This window comes from Numida meleagris, chromosome 12 (genome assembly GCF_002078875.1).
Source record: "Numida meleagris isolate 19003 breed g44 Domestic line chromosome 12, NumMel1.0, whole genome shotgun sequence".
In the NCBI taxonomy this organism is placed as follows: Eukaryota; Metazoa; Chordata; class Aves; order Galliformes; family Numididae; genus Numida; species Numida meleagris.
In genome coordinates, this window is record NC_034420.1 from 12324694 (window position 1) to 12346239 (window position 21546).

Consider the following 21546-nt stretch of genomic DNA (forward strand, 5'->3'; position numbering starts at 1 on the left):
GTTTGAACTGATTATGGGCACTAGCGTCTTGTTAAAGCTGCTCTCCCGCTCCCCAGAAGTATTTCATCTGACAGCTGCCAGACTGCAGATGTGGCCTCAGAAGGCAAGCATCACTCCCCAAGCACGGCACAGCCATCAGGCAGTGTTTGAGATGCAGACACCATCCCAGTGAAGGAGGGATGAAGAATCTAAAAATCCACACTTGCAATTTCCACAGATCTATTTCCTCCCAGAAGCATATCTCAGGGACGATGAAAGATGAATTCACCCAGTGTTAAACAGGGACTTTTGTTCCTGGGGTGTCTGCTTTCCATGCAGGCACCTTTCCCCACCATGCTCAGGGCAGCACCAGCAGCAGCTCCCTGGGCAGCCCCCAGGGCAGGAGCCCCTTTTGCTTCTCCCCTCCCCTTGTTAAAGCTCTACAGAAATCCTGCCACATGAGTAAATCACTGCTGTTCCAGGCACAGGAGGCAAGATATTGCTCTACTTTCAAAGTATTCTCTAGCTTTTTTGATTTGTGCTGCACCACAGCTCTCAGTATCTTCCTAGGTCCAAATGCAGTATTTCCACCTCAGACTCACCAGGTGATATTGTTATTCACATTTATTAATACCCATACCAAACAGACTGATATCCCCCAAACCCTTTCAAACCACAGTATTTTCATCCTTTATATCCCCTAGCTGTCCCTTTCACTTTTCTAATATGAACAGGTTAAGCAAAGCTTCATTCTAAAAGCAAACTCAAGAAAGGCACAACCCAAAACCTGGCATTGCCTTCTCCCAAAACAGGATACAGCCAAAAAACTTCTGCTGGCATACCCTGGCAGTCTTCCATCCAGCTGTGAGCATCAGCAAACATGACAATTACCATGTAGGATATTAGCTCCACTGCCCCACCTGAGCCCTACGGCATACTGCCTAGTCCTCCACCAGCTCTATGAGGAGCCTAGGGTCCTAATCCAGACATTCAAAGGCTTTTAAAAAAAGAAAGGAAGAAAGAAAAACAATACAGCTCTAAACACCAGAGCCCTTCAGTATTCTCTTGGCTCTTTCCAATGCCATCACGTTCAAGGTGAGCTTGGCACCCACACAGCAAAGTCGAGATGCCTAAAAAGCAAGTCTGCCTGGCTGTGATCTATTCATTTTCATCAAAACAGTTTACAGCAGAGGTATATATACACTCACCCAAACAGTGGAGCAGAGGTGAAGCAAGAGCACTGTCTGACGTCAAACCGGCGTCAGATGTGAGGCTAGACTCAGCCGGGTCGTCCAGACAGTATTCCCAGTCTCACCTCTCAGCCCCGCTGTGACCACAGTACGCTTCAATACTGCAGAGTGGAAATATTTTGTCTTATAAGCACGCAGTGAAGTGCTGTTCCAATCTGTATTTGTCATGCAGGCCCACCAGTGAATGTCAGCTGCAACATTTTCATCAACAGCTTTGGTTCGATTGCAGAAACGACTATGGTAAGTAAAAATCACAGCACAGCTGTTCTGCTACTGGCTCGGTCTCATTGCGCTCCCAGCCAACGCAGCATCCTCTGCTTTAGTGTGACCAGAGGAAAATGTCTCTGTATTCCCAAGTTTACCTGAGGTTTGAGTAAATTGCTGGCCATCACACACCTCTCACAGGTTAAGATCGCTATTCATTTGCACCTCTATAAAAACACTGTACAGGCAAAGTATAAAGGTCAAAAAAGGGAACAAACGAAGTCTTTCCTAAAAACTTGACCAAGACTCCAAGCTCAGAGACAGCTGCAGTTGCTTTGTATTTAAGGGCATTTAGATCACAAAACATTTATTGAAATCTCTTAAATGAAGGGAAAACAGCTGAATTCAAATCCAGTATGCAACAGATCCCGTATTTGCATTAGGTCACTACATTTGGATTGTCTTGGAGACATTAGAGAAATCATTGCCTAGGAGAAATTTTTTTCTTCTTTTAAATCAATATTTGCAAGTTAAGGCCAACTTCAGACAAAATTAGTGAACATGGCTAAAAGCTTGATCTAATTGGCAAGGCACTAGGAAGAGAGAATCAGGAGAACAGGAGATAATTGCTCCATCTGAAAACTGTTAAAGATTGGTTGTGACACGATCAGTGAACAGCAAACAAAAGCAACTGAGGTGCAATACTTTAGCTCCGTGCTAATTAAAGCTAATCCAGAAATATGGTGTTTAATTACCCTGTGGTAATTCTTTTTCTAGGAAGGGGTTGAATGAAGACTGCAACATCCCAGTTTCAGGGGTTCTGTGCATTCTCTAAGGATGTTATAGACCTTACATATGAGTCACACGCCCTGACTCCACAAGTTACGTGTAATGCTCACCACTGTCAGAGGAGATCAGCAGTTATATATACATATAGAATTATGAGTCTCTTCTAACACTACTCTTCATGCTTTTCTTCTGGCAGTGCTTGGCGTGGGGGGTGTTCCGTTCCAGGAGCATACAATAGCTGTGACTCTGTCCAAGCTCAAAGAAATTTATTTTATGGGTGGGTTGCACAATGTCAGAGTTTATAGATGAGAAGTGCACTCGTGGATTTGTATATAAAGTAAGAGAAAGAACTAGAACTGAAACACACCTCTGTTCCTAATTTACTGTTTTATTAGATACATCCTATGATGTTACAGGCAATCCTTCACAATTCAGCAGGGAAAACCCACAGACTGCAAGAGAGAGTGGCAGGCCCACAGGGGATCCCTGTGTAACACGCAGAACGCATTACACAGTGACGTGTTTTCTAATATATCTGTCCTACAACTCAAGATGCATTGGAGCAGTCACACAAAGATGCCACAGCACCCCTGTAAGAAGGATGATTCATCAAATTAGCATAAAGTAGCACAAGAAAGAAATGCATTTCACCTCCAAGACATGCTGCAGGGACTTGCTATCCTCTCCAGATGCCCCCCCATTTCATATTCTATCTTCCGTAAAAAGAAATTCCCATGGGAACCCAAGAGCACCCTCTGGGCACATTGCTTTGTCTAGAAATACCCAAGCCAGCTCTGACAAGCTAGTCCAGATGTCAGACTGACACAACATTGCACACAACCTAATATAATGCACTTCTTTGGGGACTGTGTTTTTGCTTGTAAATGCTGACAAGGACACAGGCAACACAGGTACTGAAGTATTTAAAAATGAGAACCCAGCAAGTAAATACAGTCTTTGGAATTTGCTGATTTGGGATTTACTCTGCAGAGAAGCCAGGCTCTCCTTGCAGCAAATCCAACAGGCAATGTCAGGTCCCCACCAATGTTTTTGGGAAGGGAAGAAGGTCTTGTTGTGGAGCGCTTGAATTGTAACAAGTGATCAAATTACAGGAGAAAAAAAGTTTGAGTGCTTAAAGGACAAAGTCCATCACTGACTTGCAGGACTGATTACAGTAACGCTCCACCAACTGCTTCAGTGGCCACAAGGGAGGGAATAGCTTTATGGTTTAAAAATCACAGCCACTAGGCACCCAAATGCTGGCTACATCCAGGTCCAGGAGTACTGCATCATCCTGTAACCTCACTAGTAGATTCAGGAAGAGGCAGATCTTTATAGACACCACAAACATAATTAGAGAAGTCCTCAAAATAATCTGTAATGGTGCTGCTAGTTCCTACACAAAACAATACTGCTGGTATTTGAGTTTGTATTAACTGAATCTTCCATATCATGAGGTCACCAAGCAGAGGGTTAGAGAGACTGGAGGTGAACGTTCCATTACAGCTTAAGGCATCATGGAAGGCAGACGAAGAGGAGAAAATACCAGAACAGAGAATGAAATGAGCATTTGACACAGTCACTGAGGTCTACTAGTGCACCATCAGTAGGGTAAAACTCACCTGTCTTATGACAGTCTAATCTGAGCTCACATTCCCTATTTTTGGGTGAACAATCCAATCCAACATATAGGATCTACACATCTCAGAAGGGAGACAATGAGTTGCAACTAAGAGTGGGCACAGAGCTCCCAACACGTGCAGAAAGCTGGTCTCCGCTCCACAAAAGTTCAAAAGGAGTCAGGCAAGAAATGGAGTCCTACAAACTCTGGCAAGGAGAGGAGAAAATAAATGCAACTAACAAAAATAGAAGAGACAGTCATCCACCATACTGAAATCCCCAAAAGAGGGCTGAATTAGAGCAAGGGAAGTAAACTCCTTTTAGCGTCCTGAAGAGCGGGAGATCCATCATGAAAGCCTTTAGTGATGCCCATAATTGATGGGACATTTATGTTAGATTGTGGCTCATATAGTATACTCATCAACCTTGCTTGCATTCAACTCTAAGGACAAGGGAACATGCAATTGTGAACCCAGCAAGTGCTTCTACTGGAAAGACACTGCCAGATATAGAAGCCAGATGGGTCCAGACAGCTTCCTTCTGTCCCAGAGCATTACTACAATAGTGTGTTCAACAGTAGGGGACTCCAGATGACAAACAGAGTGGATGCATCCTCTATCAGCTTACTTTTATTTTAAAAACAAACAAACCACTTTTCCCCCAGCCTTACCAGAGTAGGAAACCTATAACAAAGCTACAGAAAATCATTCAAAAATGAAACAGAAGTCAAGCACCCAGGGAACAGAGTCTTGTTCTTCAGTGAATAAACAATTTAGGATTATCTGAGCACTTCATCTAACAGATTTCCTGCTATAACAAAAGCCTTGGAATAAAATGATGCCCTTGATCTCTCTTCCTGTGGAAGCTCAGCTTTCCTCATGGATATCTAGCTGGCTTAGGCAGCCAGGAGTATTTTCTCTACAGTGAAGGCACATAATGGGGGAGAAATATTCTTGGATATCATCATCTCAAGTTGCCAGGAGCAGGACTCAGTGCTCAAGGCAACTCCTCCCAATCTCATGTTTTTAAAAGGGCTCACAATAGTCTACAAAACTATCAGCACAGTCTCCTTCAGACACAGTACATATATGCAAATTTATCCTTGCTGATTTCATGACATAGACATCCCATCTGAAAAGGACATACCAGATGTAGCCTCCCAGACAGCTGCAGCACAGCCACATTTGCTCTCCCAGCATCTCCTAAGGACAGGAGAAGCTAGAGGCTGTGACTGTCCAAATGCAAAATACTTGTTGAGAGACATCTGCACACGAGCTTTCCAATCAGATAACTAACCATTCCTGCAAAACAGGCTGAGCAATTCGCTCCAGTCTCACAAGCCACAGGGCAGCAAGCAGCAAACATGACTGATACAGTATAAGGGTCACGTATTTAATAAAGAACCCACCCACCCCAAGGTCAGCAGAAGACACGAGTATCAACACACAAAGCCTGCAACAACTGTTTTTTTGAGCTCGGTTTTCTGCTGTCTGTCATTCTTAATACTATCAGACCGACAGAGAGGACAGATAGGTAACAAGTCACCCAATGCAAAATGAAAAGGTTTGCACAGCCTCTCAAAGCCTGCTGCAGTTCCAGTGTTAGACCTGCAGTGTTTTGGCCCTCTCTGTTGTTGAAATTTGTTGTTGCATTGAGTGGACAAAGAAAGGAAGACTAACAAAGTGAGAACGTCCAACAACTTAAATACAGCAATGAATACACAAGCTGAAGAACAAAACCTGATTACTAAGTTCCTAAGCTTGAAATTAAGGATGGTTACTGCAACAAGAGAAGGGGTTTTGCTCTGGAAATCAGCATGATTTTTGCCCAGGAAGAGATGGAGAATTCACAAAGGCTTCCCCATAAACCCAGATAGCAGCTTACTTCCTTACATTCCCAATGCACTGCATGCCAGTGGCTCTGCAATTCTGCAGGCATTATATGCACAAACAGCATTTGTGAATTCAGAGAGCATTTGCATACACTCTACTGATGAAATCCTATATTTTATATCCTGGCTTTTCAAATGGTTTTTCACAGGATGCAACGTTTCTCCAGCTCTTCACTTATGGTTCCCTTACAGTGATACACTACTACAGTATACAGCAAGGATTCTGCTAGTAAAGATAACTAATGAACGAGTAGATGAAACTATCACAAATGACAAGAAAGTCTTACATGGTAAACCCCAGACAGTCTCAGCTGTGCGCAGCTATTGTAATAGGGCAGTGCAAAGAGGGAAAGAAGGAAATATTCTTCTCTCCCCCCTGAAATGGTCACAGAACATTGCTTTTCCAAGCTGGAGAAATAAAAGACAAAATCTAAACATCTAAAAGCATGAGATAGACCAGGCAGGGAAAACCAAGGGCTTCCCATTTCCTTATACCATCACACACAGCTGTCAAGGCATACAGGAAACACACCTTGGAAAATGGGATTTTGCAGCAGCATGTAACACAACCAGTGCTGCAAGAGGAGCAATGGAAAGCAGCGCAGGCAGAAACAGGCACATTTTAGGATGGGGAGAACAGTTCGAGGCTTTCACTAGACAGCACTTAGGCCTCAATTTACCCGTTAGTTACACTATGTGCAGCTCGCAAAGAAACAGGAGCTGTGAGCACATTCAGTGCCAGGGCCTTCCCCAGCAGGGTGAGGGATCCCCAGGCTAGGCCACAAGGCACAGTCGCACAGCAGAGCACACAGCCCTGCTTCCTCATCCCCCCTCCCTACAGCAGCAGAGGCCCAGCACAGGCCGCTGCCCACAGCCAGAGGATGTAGATTCCCCTGCCTGGTAGGGAAGCCCAGTAAAGCTTCCAGCACCAAAATAAAACACACCTATTAAACACCAAGACGCAATTTCTCCCCTCATCATGCACCTACTTTTCATCGAGCAGCAGTTCCTCCTCAGCAGAGCCTCCCACAGCCATGGAGCTGTTCCCACTGCAGAGCTGGAACCAGCTGCAGCTGTGTGGGGCCTATGAGGGCCTCATTAACCCTGCTGGAGTCTGCACCTGGTGGGGGACTGTAACTTTAAAAAAAAAAAAAAAAAAAAAGGGGGGGGAGGGAACAACATATTTGTTCCTATTCTAGAGAACTGCCTCGATGTGACTGCAGGCCTTGCGCTCTGCCAGCCGAGTGGGACATCGCCTGAGGGAGTTTAGTCTCTGCCTTGTTTCTTCCATCAGTGAAATGCAGAGTCTGAGTCAGGGACTGAAAGATTTTGGGTTCCCTGGCAGCCTCCATCCCCTTGACTCACAGCCGTTCTGCAGCCTGCTGCTGCTCTCACCACCACACTGCTCGGCAGGCCCCACGATCGTGGTACCTTGGGAAGGAATGGTCTCAAACAACCTTCCATTTCCTTAGCTCCTTGTGAGGTCACTACAAAGAATTTCATTTCAGCATTATCAAATTGAATACCTTGAATACGTTGATCACTTCAATTATTTCCTTCCTGCCCTGTGGCATTTCCCTCTTGGAAGCAAAAGGTCTTTGTGCCAAATTGCAGAACTCCTAGATGCCATCACAAGCCAGGCTTGCTGCTCCCCAGCCAGCCAGAGGAGTGGGCTGCACAAGGTAATCAATGCCTGGATGTGATCAGCACACAAATGAGGAGCTCAAGTGATGAGGAAATGGAGAAAGAGATTTTTTTTTTTTTTTGCTGAGTTTTCATCCCCAGTTCAATCCTTTTCTGCTTGAAAGTTCGCATCAGAAATTGGCTTGCTCTGTCCATCATCTAGCACTGTGGACTTCTTGGTGATGCTAACTAAGATCTCAAACAACAGCATCCAGGAGAAATGCTGTATAACTCCAGGTAGCCAAAAAATGAGCGTTATTCAGCTCATCGCTTCTCAGCTTGACTGCATTGCCTAGGCTCAAAGCTCTAAATGCACAGGATTCTCTGGCTGGTACAGAATGCTGCAGCCCATACTTCTGGCTGCATCACAGCCTCAGGCATGGCATATTTGCTCTCCATGCCTTATGGTGGCTCCTCAGGCAGTGTCATGTCCAGTTTGCAATCACAGTGTGTGTTTTCACATTGTGTTTGAATAAGCCTGGATGCAAGTAATCTAAAAGGCTGCTCAACATCTCCACCACTACTGTGCAGTTCAGCTCCCTATCATTAGGGAAAACTGTCTATGAGGAGAAAACCATTCTCCGTGGCCAGGCCAGGATTGTGGAATAAAACTAGTGAGAATAAAGATCTTCATACACACAAACACACAGCTGAACAGCCTCTGGAAGGACATGGTGCAGTTATCACATTCACGACATGTCTCTGGAGCGTTTCCATTTTGGACACAACCAGAGGACACACTGCAGATGTTGTCTGTGGTCTCATGACTGCTGCAGTGGCAGTGAACCACAGTGCACCTCTTTTCCCACCCTTTCCGTTTTCTTTTGGCAAGTTTTGCAGCTGAAGCAGTGAATTTACTCCAGCAACAAAGCTTGTCTGCAGTAACGCAGACCACTGTAGAGAGATTGGCTCCTTTCCCCCCCTTCCAACAATCCATCAGGCTGAGAACACTTCTGGGCAGCTCACACTGAAGTTCCTTCCAAACATGAGTTTAATTTGTGTTGTACATGACATAAACCCCCACCTAGAGCTGACCTGCTTGCATCTAGCTTATTTGTAGCTGAATAAGCAAAACAACCTTTTGCTTTCTACCTATTAGGTCAGTGACACTGATTTCCCCTGACTGCAATGGCTGCAGGTCTTTACACATGGAAAAGGGAGAACTGAAAGCATACAAGTTGTTCAAGGAGCTGCTGCGTGCCATGGGAAGTGGAGATTCAGGGTTGTTTTCCTCTTTCAGGTTTGCATGATTGCACTAAGATCTTGGTTCCTAGCTGTCCACAGCTATTCACGTTTTCTCAAGGCACATTATCTAGGGGGGACAGAGATGAATAATTAAGTCAGAGGGAGCCAATAGGACTCATGAAGGTGACATTTGGAATGTCAGCAGAAGGAGAGAGTGTTGCAACTCTTTTTCATGTTCAGAAGTCTGCTCGTTTTAGCATCAAGTCCTTGGTCCATTTGCTGTTGTCACAATCACTAATGTCATTACCAGCTTCTCTGCTCCGAGGATGCAGATGCCACTAAGTGGTCTGAAACAGAGTTCCAGAACATAGGCTATGAACTACCCTGTCCAAAACAGCAAATCACCCAATACACAATCCTCTCCCAACCCTCCAGTGTGACAGGATCTGTGAGAGTCATGTCCTCTCACACAAGAGGCTGTAGGTTCATAGCTGAGTGAGCACATGAGGTTGCAGTATCAGCCAGACACTCCTCCAAATGAACTCTTCAAATCCAGAGCCTTGCGTTCTCCAGATGGAAAGAACAGATCTGATGGCAGCATCAGAAAGCCCCTTGCTGATGCCAAGTATTGTCTCACTGAAAGATCCTAGAGCCTGCAGCAGGTATTAGACACTGGCAAGCACATCCGAGCTCTTCCATTACCCATCTCTTAATAGAAGTTTTCAAAGTACATCAGTATAAGAAAGGCACCAAAGAAACTCTTAATCATGATAGGAACTATTAGTTTGGGATAGAGCAGTGAAATTGGTTTAATATGTGCTGCTTTTTAGATGTAGCTTGCCTCTATACTTAGAAATGTCAAATAATTTATGGACATGGAGCTTTTATTCCTCTCCTGATAGCTGGCATGTCCTCTCCCCATTTCAATTTGTTGGCTCACTTTCTTTTGTGAAATTCAGCAGAAAAGGGACATACAGACGACCCCAGGAGAACAGAAACTGTGTTTAATTATCCACAAGAGCAGCCAGGACATTTGAGCCAGACCTCAGCAGCCAGCCTTGGCCTGGAGAGCTCAGGGGAGCTGTAAGACACAAGGTTGTGAGGTAGACATCTCTGCAGCATTTATGGCATTTTGACATTAGAGAGGGGAAAACAGAACAGTCATGATTAAGAGAGGAGACATCATGAACATCCCTCCTGTGTTCATATCCTCATCAAGGGCATCTGCTCCCATCCAGTTACCCTTGTATTTGTGTACACACAAGGCATCTCTCTTCCATGGATGCCTGTGTCACTGTGCCTTTTTTTCTTAACAAGGCTGAAGGAATCATAGATAGTCACAGTATGGGATGGTTCAATGCTGAAAGGAAGTTGGCTTCAGTGTCCCTCTCTCTCCCTTCTCTTCAACAGTTGTCTTGCTGACACCAGCCCTTATGACAACTGCAACTGAACATTGCTTCTCCAGCCCTGGGGTTAAGACTAGAGGTCCTGACATTTCACACATAGCTGATTTCTGTGATGGAGGAATGCAGAGTTAGACAGCTGTTTGTACTATGAGATAGCTGTAAGCTACAGAGCTAAAAATATCATCAGCTCCACAAGAAATAATGCAAAGAAGGCTGGCCATAACTTGGGAACAGAGCTCTAGGTGGGATTTGGTTTTAGAGCAATTTTAGCACACGCTCCCCACTTCTCAGCATTTTTAGCCTGCTCCGAGCACTAATTGTGTTTCTCTGCTCCCTGTTTGCACTGTGCAGGATTACAGAGTGAACATCTTCTTGCGACAGCAATGGAATGATCCACGACTGGCATACAATGAATACCCAGATGACTCTCTGGACTTGGACCCTTCTATGCTAGACTCCATCTGGAAGCCTGACTTGTTTTTTGCAAATGAGAAAGGGGCGCATTTCCATGAGATTACCACAGACAACAAGCTGCTGAGGATCTCCAGAAATGGGAACGTCCTCTACAGCATCAGGTGAGCAGACTGAATGAGGAGGGTTCTACAAAGGTAGGGGAGGACAGAGTTAAATTCCTGCTGTTTGAGCCTAAAATGGGCAAATGGAGACTTTGAGTATGGGTAAAGGGAATTGAGCTGTAATATTTAAAGTAGGAGAACATCCATTAACAGTGTCAGAGCAATGTGGTGAGAAGGGACCTCTGGAGGCCTCCCATGCAGCCTCCTGTGGGGCACCATGACTGTTTGCAATAGTCAAGGCTCTCAGAAGAAGGTAGACTTTGTCTCACAAACTCAAAGCTCATCAGACTCAGCACTGGGTTCACCTAAAAACACCCCTGGGGACTTTGCTCCCTGATCTCTACTCAGAACACGTTTGTCCAGCATGTGTGTGCTGCCCATCTTATGACATTTCTGCAGCCACAGTCACTCATTTCATGTCTGGTAGATACTTAACATTAATTCTTTCCAAGGAGCTTGTTTAAAGACATAACTCTAGCCTTACATCTCATTGATTAGAGGCAGAGTCCTCTGTCAAAAATGAAAAACAATGTGGTCAGAGGCTACTGGTGGCTCTTTTCTACTCAGATATTGGTTTAAATACAGAAAATGCAGTTGTTCTCATAAAAAGAAAATGTGAACAAGTCAATCCCTTCTTCTGTCACAACATCTTCTGTCACAACATGTCTCTAAACTCAAGCAGAGAATTTCTTCCAACATAAAGATTTGGGTTAAAATATCTTTCCTTCCTGCTAAGTCTCTTGTACATTCAATAGAAAATTCAATTCCTATCCTCAAGAAAATTCTACTATTTCTACATCAAGGCAAAAAGCTGAAAAATCTAAATGCTTTAGGGAATGGCATTTTCAGTATTATCAAACCAAATAACACAAGTCCAGCTATCTGAATGAAATCATTTAATATCAGCTTGTTGGACCAAGCAAACATTTTGAACGTAGGTTGTGGTACAGGACAGCATCACAGCTTACCGTGGGAAATGCAGCTAGCACCTAGTGGAAAGGCAAAGCTAGAGGTCTCAAGAGGCACAGTGGGAATTCAGAAAGATGCAGTCACACTGACTTACCAAAGGGCATTTTCCTTGCAGAAAATCACACCCAAACCTCTAACAGAAACCTGTGACCTTCACCAAAGTTTTTGTTTTTTTTCTGATACAGAAAAGTTCTGTTCATAGATTTCCAAACAGTGTCAGTCTCTAGAAATGTATCTGGGGGGTCCAGAGAATACGTTTGGGCTTACTGCAAATCTAGACTGTTTGAGCCTGAGGCAAGAAATGAAGGCAGAGGCAGCAAAACTTTGATGTGGAAGCACTCTGTTCTGCACAGTCCAAGACAATTTTACAATGAAACGGCACCTGCCGTTTCACCAGTCTCTGCCAGGAATTATTTCACAGACTCAAATTCTTGGCATTTCTGATGCTTTTCAACAGCATGTGTGAAAGCACAGGCAGGGAAGGAGTGAATAATCAGTCATTCCCTTCATCACACCAGACAAATTATTAGCCTGTATGCAACATTTGGTGTCTGAGAGGGCTCACCCCCTCATCAGTACCGCAAACTGTACATCATTGCCCTTTGCTGTCTTCTCTCCTCAGGATCACGCTGACTCTGGCCTGCCCCATGGACCTGAAGAACTTCCCCATGGATGTACAGACATGCATCATGCAGTTAGAAAGCTGTGAGTCCTGTGCACCTCTCCATTTCAAGAGGAGACAATGTGTTTCCTCTCTCCCCTTTCCATGCCATCTCCATCCCCATCTGTAACTCTTTCCCTGTTCAGTCTTCCCTGGACTCTCCCTTTGTGGAAGAGAAAGGAGGGTGGGCAGCTGGGACAAGCTTGCTCGCTGGGTGTGCCTGGGGATGCTCGCTCTCAGCTTTGATTCTCTCACACTTCCCTGCCAGCATCCCCTCCACAAAACCCACTCAATCATCTGCATCTACATCTTCAGACAATGCCAGCAGTAAGGTTTACCATCAGAGGCAGGAAACTCTTAGAACAGATGAGGGCACAGCCAGTTCAGATGCCACCAAAACAAGAACCAACCTCTAAACTGCCATAAAAGTCAGTATGTGATTAGAGACCCCTACTCTTGGGTTGGCCGCTTTTCATCCCATCCCAATAAGCGTTTGTTCAGGATTTTCAATCCATTCAGCATGTGACTTTTCCTAGACAAGCTAAACCTCAAAAGGTCCCACAAGAGATGTCTGGCTTGCTTGTATTTACATTGGCCTTTTGGTTTGGAGGAGAAAGGTGAAAGTGCTCTCTGCTGCAGATGGGATGTTTTTCTCTCTGGATGAACATTTGCCCCTTGCACATTACGTTTATCCCAGAGGAGGGAAAGATATGAATAACTTCTTTCAGAGAAAGAGGTCAAGCTTGAGAAAATAACAGCTCAACAAGCCGTTTTTCAAGTAAAAATATGACTTATTGCAGACAATATTGAACATCCCCACAGCTCCAGCACAGGTCATTACCCTAGCTTTTACCATATACACAAGCAGTTCTGCTTCAGCCTAAATCCCACACTTCACAGCATTGCCAAAACACCAGGTTAAGACCCTGCCTCCAAGCTCTCTTCTACAAATCTGTCCCTTACCAGATGAGTGCTTAGTATGCATTTCACATGATATTTGTTCTCTCCTCTCAATAGTTGGCTACACAATGAATGATCTAATATTTGAGTGGCAAGAAAAAGGAGCCGTGCAAGTTGCTGATGGGCTGACATTGCCTCAGTTTATCCTAAAAGAAGAAAAAGACTTGAGATACTGCACAAAACACTACAACACAGGTCAGTGCTGTTTAATCTTAGCTCACAGGTTCATCAGAGATGAACTCAGGACTGTGCATTTACCAGAATCTCGTGCTGTGTCTGATAACTGTCTGGTGACACAAGCTTTGTTAGGGATTATATAGAATAAAATATAGAAATATAATATAGAAACATGGAAATAAAATATAGAAACATAGATATGTTGCCAAAAAAATATGTAGAAAGAGCCAATAAAAAGCTAACAAAAAGCAAATCTGTGGAATGCTCTTGTCCCCAGTAACATCTGAATCAGTTAAGGGGTGTTTGGTCGGGACCTTTTCTCCCACCATCCTCCTTTGCCGTTAAAGTGAGGGAACAGGTGAAATTTAAGTGAAAAAGGATATGTTGCCACAATCTTTCTTTGCTATGTTGATGTGGTACATATGTAGTTCAGAACAGGTCAAAAGCTGTTTCTTTCCTCCTCTAAAAAGATTCTGGTTCTAGGCAGTGTGAGGAAAATCCCTAGACAAGAGTTGAGAACAAGAGGCTCACTGTGCCTTACCAATAACTTTCCATTATCTCCTGTCCTTATCAGGCAAATTCACCTGTATAGAAGCTCGTTTCCACCTGGAGCGGCAGATGGGCTACTATTTGATCCAGATGTACATCCCCAGCCTCCTCATTGTCATTCTGTCCTGGATCTCCTTCTGGATCAATATGGATGCTGCTCCTGCTCGTGTTGGCCTGGGGATCACCACAGTGCTCACTATGACCACTCAGAGCTCTGGTTCCCGAGCATCACTGCCCAAGGTAAGTGGGGAAAATGATTGCTGTCTGGGGCAGCACGTCTGTAAGCAACAACACGGATCTTCCTGCTCAACACAATAGGTGTTCTACTGCCATTGCACTATTCCGATTTAAGGGCAAGCAGAACAAATTCCAGTCCCCTCCTACAAAAATTTTAGCTTAGTTTCAATGACAAGGAGTCGAGCTTCCCTGAAGACTCAACATCCATTGCAGGTCTCAGTAGCCAGGAGCTCTGTACCTTACAACACTTGCAACAAGCAGACATGGATATGCATGCTGCGATCTAGCTTTAACTCACTTGATCATAATACTTGCACAATAGCACTGAATTTAACTCTTATGAAGATTGTTTGGATTACTATTTTCCCTGCATGTAAGCCATCACAGTGAAAACATGGACAAATTGTAAACTGTGGAATTATTGCTATTAGATAACACACAAGAAATTTCAGTCATCTGTTAATACATTCATGTTAAATTAGATAGATTTTAGTATCCAAGAGCAGCTGTCAACCATATCATGGCTTGACCAAATCCTTCTAAAGACTCTGGGAGTAACATGAAAGAATGGCAAGCTAAAAGGCTTTTTGACGAACAAGCCATCACATCCCTGTCTCTCTGTCTGACTCATAGGTGTCTTACGTGAAGGCCATAGACATCTGGATGGCCGTGTGCTTGCTGTTTGTGTTCTCTGCACTTCTAGAGTATGCTGCTGTCAACTTCGTGTCCAGGCAGCACAAAGAGCTTCTCAGGTTCAGAAGGAAGAGGAGGCATCATAAGGTAATACATAAGGCATGAAGGACACAGCTGGAATTTCACCCAGCAGAACATCACTACATGATCAACTGGCCAGGGAAGTCCTCTGTATATGGTCAGATAGTAAGGAGAGTCATGCATCAAGAGGCAGGGCAAGCTCTGTAAATTCTGTCTCTTCTAGCAGTCTGCTGACCCCAGGTGTTTAGCAAGTTTGTTTTTGTTAGCTAATCAGGCAGGGTTGTTCTCATGGGAAAACAGAGACATGTTCTGTTCTGAGTCCTCTTCGTAAAACACAGTGATGGCTGGGGAGGGAGGCAGGTGGGGGGGTGTAAGGGATGACACTGCATCTCCCCAACAAGTCAATCTACGTTAGTCTGGAGGTAAGTGACACCTCTTTTGTCTCTATTATCTGCAACTGCAAAAGCATCTGCTGCTCAGACTGACTGCAAATTCCTCTTGGAAGAAAGAAGCATTCTTCACAGCCTTAGCCTTGCTCCATGCTCATTTGCTATGACTGACGCCAACCCGAGCATGCACATATCACAGAGACATGCACCCCCTGCAGCCTGAACTCTACTGGCTTTTGGGCTGACGTAGCACAGCAAAAATCTCATTTCAAAGGATGCACTGGAAGGAAACATAAAGGTGACTGCAATCAATTAAAAACTGCCTTTAACTAACAAGTAGATTCAGGTGGCAGTATCAGTTTTTATCACCAGCCCTAGTCTATCCAGGACCAGGGGTAAAATGTGTTGCACAAACACAAGGGAAAAGAAGTAACAGGCAGGACCACTGGCAGCCATTAATTTTGTCAGCCCAGAGCAAGATCCTGCCATCTCAGATCAGCTGTTTTGGGTCAGAAGATGTAGATCATTCAGCAGAACCAAAGCTAAAACCACTCGTTGTGTGTGTCTCATAGTGCTTTTATATCTTCATCCAGATTCAAGCATCCTCTCTCTCTGAAGCCCTGCTATTTTAAGCAGATCACTCCAGACTACTATTGATAAAACAATAAGGAGGAAAGGATACATTAGTATACAGAGGAGTTTAAAAGATATTTCCCAGAGTTGTTCCACTGAACACAAGGCTGCTATTGCAATCCCTGCCTAATCTCACACCACTTTTAATTGGAACAAAGCATAAACAAAAACACTTGAAAAAGCAAAATGAACAAGGTTTGCAGGCTCATCAGAAAACTAGGAGCTGACTGCAGATATGTAAATGGATTAGTACAGCTGCCAGAGAGCCTAATTGCTCCATCTCTGTGTCCTGATGAGTCTGGGTAGTTCTGCCTGGGTCAGGCATGGCATGCCAGGCTGAAAACAAATGAGATGTTGCAGTGTTCATCTTGGCTGAGAAAGGATCACATTTATTAGATCTGCCCAAAACAAAACCTGCTGGTCACTCTTCTCAGCAAAATACCCCAGACCACGTGTCACAGTTTGGCATAAACACAAATGAATCCAGGCACGTTTCTTTCTTACTTTCCTCAGAGTTAGACCCAAGGTACTGGGGTACTTTCTTCTTCTTTTAAAAAACAAAAATCAAATGACTATATAGCTGCTGTCAGGTTTTAGTTGGCTCTTTCCACCTCTTATCTTCTTCTGTTGAGAGGGAGAGGGTGAGCTAGACTAGAAACTCTGACTAGGCAGCTCTCTTTGAACCCTGAACTATGTCCATATTTGCTGGGTGATAGGTCTTGTGGGAGCTGCAGTGACTGCAATGGTTAGGGAGATAAAGCTGAGCCATCTTTGTGTCAGTGCATCTGTGTTTGTGCAACCAGGGCACAGCAGAGACAAATTTCACTTTAAACTGCAAAACAGAGATGTGATGGTTAAGAGGAGGTCTATAAGCTCTCAGCAGCTCTCGTTATTACTAGATGCTCAGCACCTAGCATCACTCAACCACTAGGATCAGTCAGCCCCAAGAGCATCTGCATGCTGATTTGTAGTGCCTCAATGTTCCCAACCCCACACTGTAAGGAGGCAAAGACATTTACAGACTGTCTCAGACACCAACGACCAGATGGGTCATAACCACAGCAGGGAAGAACTATCCAAAGCCTGCACGAATTGTCTCAGCAAGAACTCTGAAACAAATTGTCCAGCTGATAGGTCATACAGCTCAACAACCTGCCACCCTGCCAAAAACATAAAGGCTTGATTTTGTTTGGTTTTGCTTAGATAACACCAGCGTGCTCCTCCCTGTGCTTGCCCACCTCAGAGCCAGTGCAGCGCCTCCATCCCACGCAGCTACCCGCTCAGTGCAGGGGCCATCCAGAAAAGACACTCTGCAAAGAAAAAGGACAGGGCAGAAAGACATGTAGAGCTGGCAGGTCAATGGGAAGGGGCCAGCAGGTCAGCGCCAGGACACCAGTCTGTGCCGGGGGACACAGCATGCATCAGCCAAAGTAGCAGTTAATTAGTGCCATTGGTCTAGCAATTAGCCTTAGTGACCTGTAGTCAAGACCCTGGGGTTTCTGACCCTGCCTCTGCAGCAGACGGGCAGGTTGTGTTACCTTAGCCAAACTTGATTTTCCTTATGATTACATCTCCATATGCAGTAAAACAGGGCTCTGAGAAGCCTGCAAGGCATCCACCAAAAAGCAGTAGTAGCACTTGCTTTTAGATTGGCAAATAAAGGATTTTTTCTGCTCAATAATTGGAATTAATACAATGAGCAATGTCTTACCATTGGCGCATGGAAGGGGCATGTCTGTTCCTCGCCTGGCAGAGGGCTTGTGGAAGAGGGGCTGGGGGTAAGGGATGTCCTGCAGGCAGGCGAGCCGAGGGCTGGTTGTGTGCTGCCTGCAGAGGTCTTTTCCTGGACCGGTCTCCGTGCCCGCACATCCATGTAACTCTGCTGGAAGCCTCGCTTCAGCTGCATGAGTTACATGGAGCCCACTCCTTCTGGGCACGCTAGTACCCCATGGGCAATGCAAAGAAGGTGCTGATGGCAGCGGGGGGAGGGAGGGGCAGAGGCAAACCAGGGGATGCAGCTGGAAAAATAAATGCAGTACTGTAAACTATTCAAGTACGTCAAAGATATCAGTGGGGTGGAAACCAGTCCTGTTCTTCACTGGGTGCCTGGATCCCCTGATTTGCATCTGTGCATCACGCAGCTGGCACCCCTCTATAAGGCTGATCTCCTGAGGGGTTGTATGACAGTGCTGAGGCCGGGGTGTGACGGGGCATTTCGCCCTTGTAGAGCAGGGAGCGGTCAGCGGAGAGCCTTATAGCGAGGGTGCACTGTCTATATCTCATTTTAAGTAGAGTCCCATGCTCAATCTGTTTCAGGAGGATGAAGCCGGGGAAGGCAGGTTCAACTTCACCGCCTACGGGATGGGGCCAGCTTGCCTACAAGCCAAGGACGGCATCTCCGTCAAGGGTGCCAACAACAACAACACAGCCAACCCGGTCCCCCCGCCGTCCCGCTCCCCCGAGGAGATGCGAAAGCTCTTCATCCAGAGAGCCAAGAAGATCGACAAGATCTCCCGCATCGGCTTCCCCATGGCGTTCCTCATCTTCAACATTTTCTACTGGATCATCTACAAAATCGTCCGCAGAGAGGACGTGCACAACCAGTGAGGGAAGGAGTGCAGCTGGGAGGGAGAGGGCAATCCTTTATATATGTGCAATAGCAATGCAGCAATGCATGAATTTAAGAATGTGGCAATATCTACTAAAAAAAAAAGGGGGAGGGGGGCTGGGAGGGACTTTTAATCATGTGAACCGAGGATAAGAGGCACAGGGAGGAGAAAACAAGCTCTTGAGTCGGGGAGTGCAAGGGTGGGGTTTAGTTTTACAGCATAGGAAGGTTTGGATTGCTCCAGCTGCAATCCAAGCACTGTAATATATTAATATATATTCATGCTTAATTATAATGCAAAAGAAAACAATCAAAAAAAAAGATAAAAAAAATCCTTTTTTTAAAGCCTACTAACAGCTTAGATTCCCAAGTCACTGGAATGATCCATAATTCCATGTGCAGAAATGACCACAATCACGCTTTATCTGACTTTTGCTATAGAAAGGCCATACCAGTAAAGCACGTGGGAGAAAAAAGCCGTAACAAAAGGAAAAAAAAAAGGCAAGAAAATCATTCTATGCTTCTCTAGGTTCCACACTGAAAAACTGGATAGATGGGGAAACTTAAGAAAGAGGCTGTGGCTTGTTGTTTATTTTATATATTTACTTTTTTAGTCACGGGCTTGCCGATCAAACTTAATGACTTTTGGATAGAGGAAAGCAAATACATTCTCTCTCTCATCCCCATCAGAGAGCATCCAGTGGAAAATCCAAGAAGGACATCAGGGCCTTCATCAGAAGTAACAGGTACCTTCTGTCCTTTTAAATGACCTGGCAAGATCTGAGTCCCAGGCGTCAGAAATACTCTTCACATCACTAGAAATGATGAAGGATTTTTGCACTTTTTGTTTTCCAATCCCCGTTCTGCCATGTTTGTTTACAATGTGGGGGATGGAAGTGTTGGATGAGTTAAAGCATCAATTCTATTTAAAACGTGGGCACATCGATGCCTTGTCACAACAGGAACGGGCGAACGGCAATATTCTCAGTGAGGGGTGGGTGGGGGGAAGGTGTGTACAGAGAGAAAGGCTGTTATTTTCAGACATTTCATAGCACTAATATTAGTAGTGAAGTTGGGGCAATGGACCCGAAACTCTATTTTTGTAACTATTTTGGTGCTGTATTTAGCTTTAACGTGGATGGGAGGATGGAGCAGGCTGCTTCACCCCTCTCTTCCCCAGGGAGGCTGGCAAGGTGTGCTGGGGATGGGGAAGGAGGGGAGGGCAGGTGGGATGGGGCCCATACGGGGGAACAAAGAGGTCTTCCTTTGGCCAAGTGTTGGCACAGGGTGGTGTCGGCGTTTGGGGTGGGAGGGAAAATGCTGGATGTCTCTGGCATGTTATTTGGAAGGCCTGGCTTGGGGCAGGCATGGGTAAGGGTGATTTGGTCTTGTTTGTTTGCACTTTAGCAAGTCAGGTAAACGGGAACGGGAAGGAAGAGACAATCAGTCTGCACTGAAGCACTTGGCGTAAGGTCTGGATTAGGCACTAAGTAAAGGCAGAGAGAGATGAGTGGCACCCAGGGATTCTCCCACTCTCCCTCCATCTCACGCTCAGGGCTGCTGATCTGGGCTGCAGGTCCGATGCCCACACAGGCTGCTGTTTGCAAAAGCTGCATCCCCATAGCATCTAGAACAGTTCATAGCCAAGTGTCCCCAGGCACTGCCAGCCCCAGGTCTGCAGCACTCAAGCATGGGATGGAAAGTGGGAGCCTACAAACAGCTGCCCATGTCCCAGCCAGTGCAGCAACAAGCAGCTATGGGACAGGGCAGTGAGCATGGGGACTTGCCAGCTGTCCCAGCACGGGGTCGGTGCCGAGAGGAGGAAGCAGGAGAGCACCAAGGCTCTCCTGGGCTGGGCAAAGGGACACCTGTCTCCTATGCTGCCGATTCAGCACCTTTCACCAGCACTAAATACACTTTACTTAAAAAAAAAAAGAAAAAAAAGAAAAAAAAGAAAAAAAAAGAAAAAGAAAGAAAAGAAACAAATGAAACAAAAGGAAAGAAACGAAAGAACAAGAAGGGAAAAATAAGAGAAAAAAAAAGCAACTGTCACTGTGTGGAGTAGGGCAAATGGCAATATTTCCTAACATTTTGGCAAAGGCCACCTGTCTTTGTCTCCCTTGGCACTGTTGGGATAGGGAATGGTCATGCGATACCAGTGTGAACCAATGCATCAGCCCCTTTCTTCTATTCGAGGAACAGAAAACCTGTGGGCTGAGGATCCCTCCTTCCCCTGGCAGACAGTGCTTTCCCAAGGAGGGAGATCTCAAGCTGTTGAGCAGAGCTGCTATCTGATGCTGGGACAACATTCTGAGCCTTGGCTGCAGCCCAAGCCTGCTGCTGGCTCTGGTTTTGCTTGCTGAATTATTGAACTCTCTCTGCGTGCACGACGGCTGGGTGTGCCAGCTGCAGCTTGTGCAGTCGCTGTAAGCAGCTCATCCTTGTCTGAGACAATGAGCAAAACCAGGGAGTTCCCCTACCTGCCTGGCAGCAGAGGAACAACCATCGTTCTGCTCTGGCTTAGAGGTGGGTCAGGAGACCAAAGGGCAATCCCGTGCTTACCCTAGACCTGCCACTTGGAGACACAGATAAGCTCATGGCCACTTCTTGGCACTGGGCAAAGCCAAAGGATGGCAAATGAGGGACTGGAAATCATCATCAGAGTGCCTGCGTTCTCTGTTCGTGTAGAAATACTTTGGCTGACAGTGGAGCCCGTAGTAGTTTAGGGACAGAAGTAAGAATTACACGCTTACCTGCTTGCCTCTGCATCCACTGCAACTCTGCCAACCACTCGGCGCTTGATGCTCGCCGTGAGCAGTATTATTTTCTCTTCATTAAGCAGCCAGTTTCCATTCGGGCCATCTTCCAGCCCCGAGGTGGAAGGGAGAGCTCGCAGCCGGACGTGGAACACGCTGGGGTTTTGGCAAAGGTCTGATGCTGCTGATAGCTGTCCCGTTCTGCCAGATCGCTTCAGCACGTAGACAAGACCCGAGGATTGTGCTAGGAGGTCCTGGAAAATCTATGGGATTTTCAAAGCGAAACAGTTTCCTTCATCTGTACTTTCTTG

At 45.5% G+C, this 21546-nt stretch overlaps 1 protein-coding gene across 1 annotated transcript in view; it reads left to right on the top strand.

Annotated features, from left to right (window-relative positions):
* GLRA1 (glycine receptor alpha 1) overlaps positions 1–18561 on the top strand; it is a 37474-nt gene extending 18913 nt beyond the window's left edge. The window contains 7 exon segments of the mRNA XM_021410850.1: positions 1402–1469; positions 10359–10582; positions 12174–12256; positions 13230–13367; positions 13924–14138; positions 14769–14915; positions 18134–18561. Of these exon segments, the coding sequence (XP_021266525.1) occupies positions 1402–1469; positions 10359–10582; positions 12174–12256; positions 13230–13367; positions 13924–14138; positions 14769–14915; positions 18134–18478 (1220 nt within the window). The 3' untranslated portion in view covers positions 18479–18561.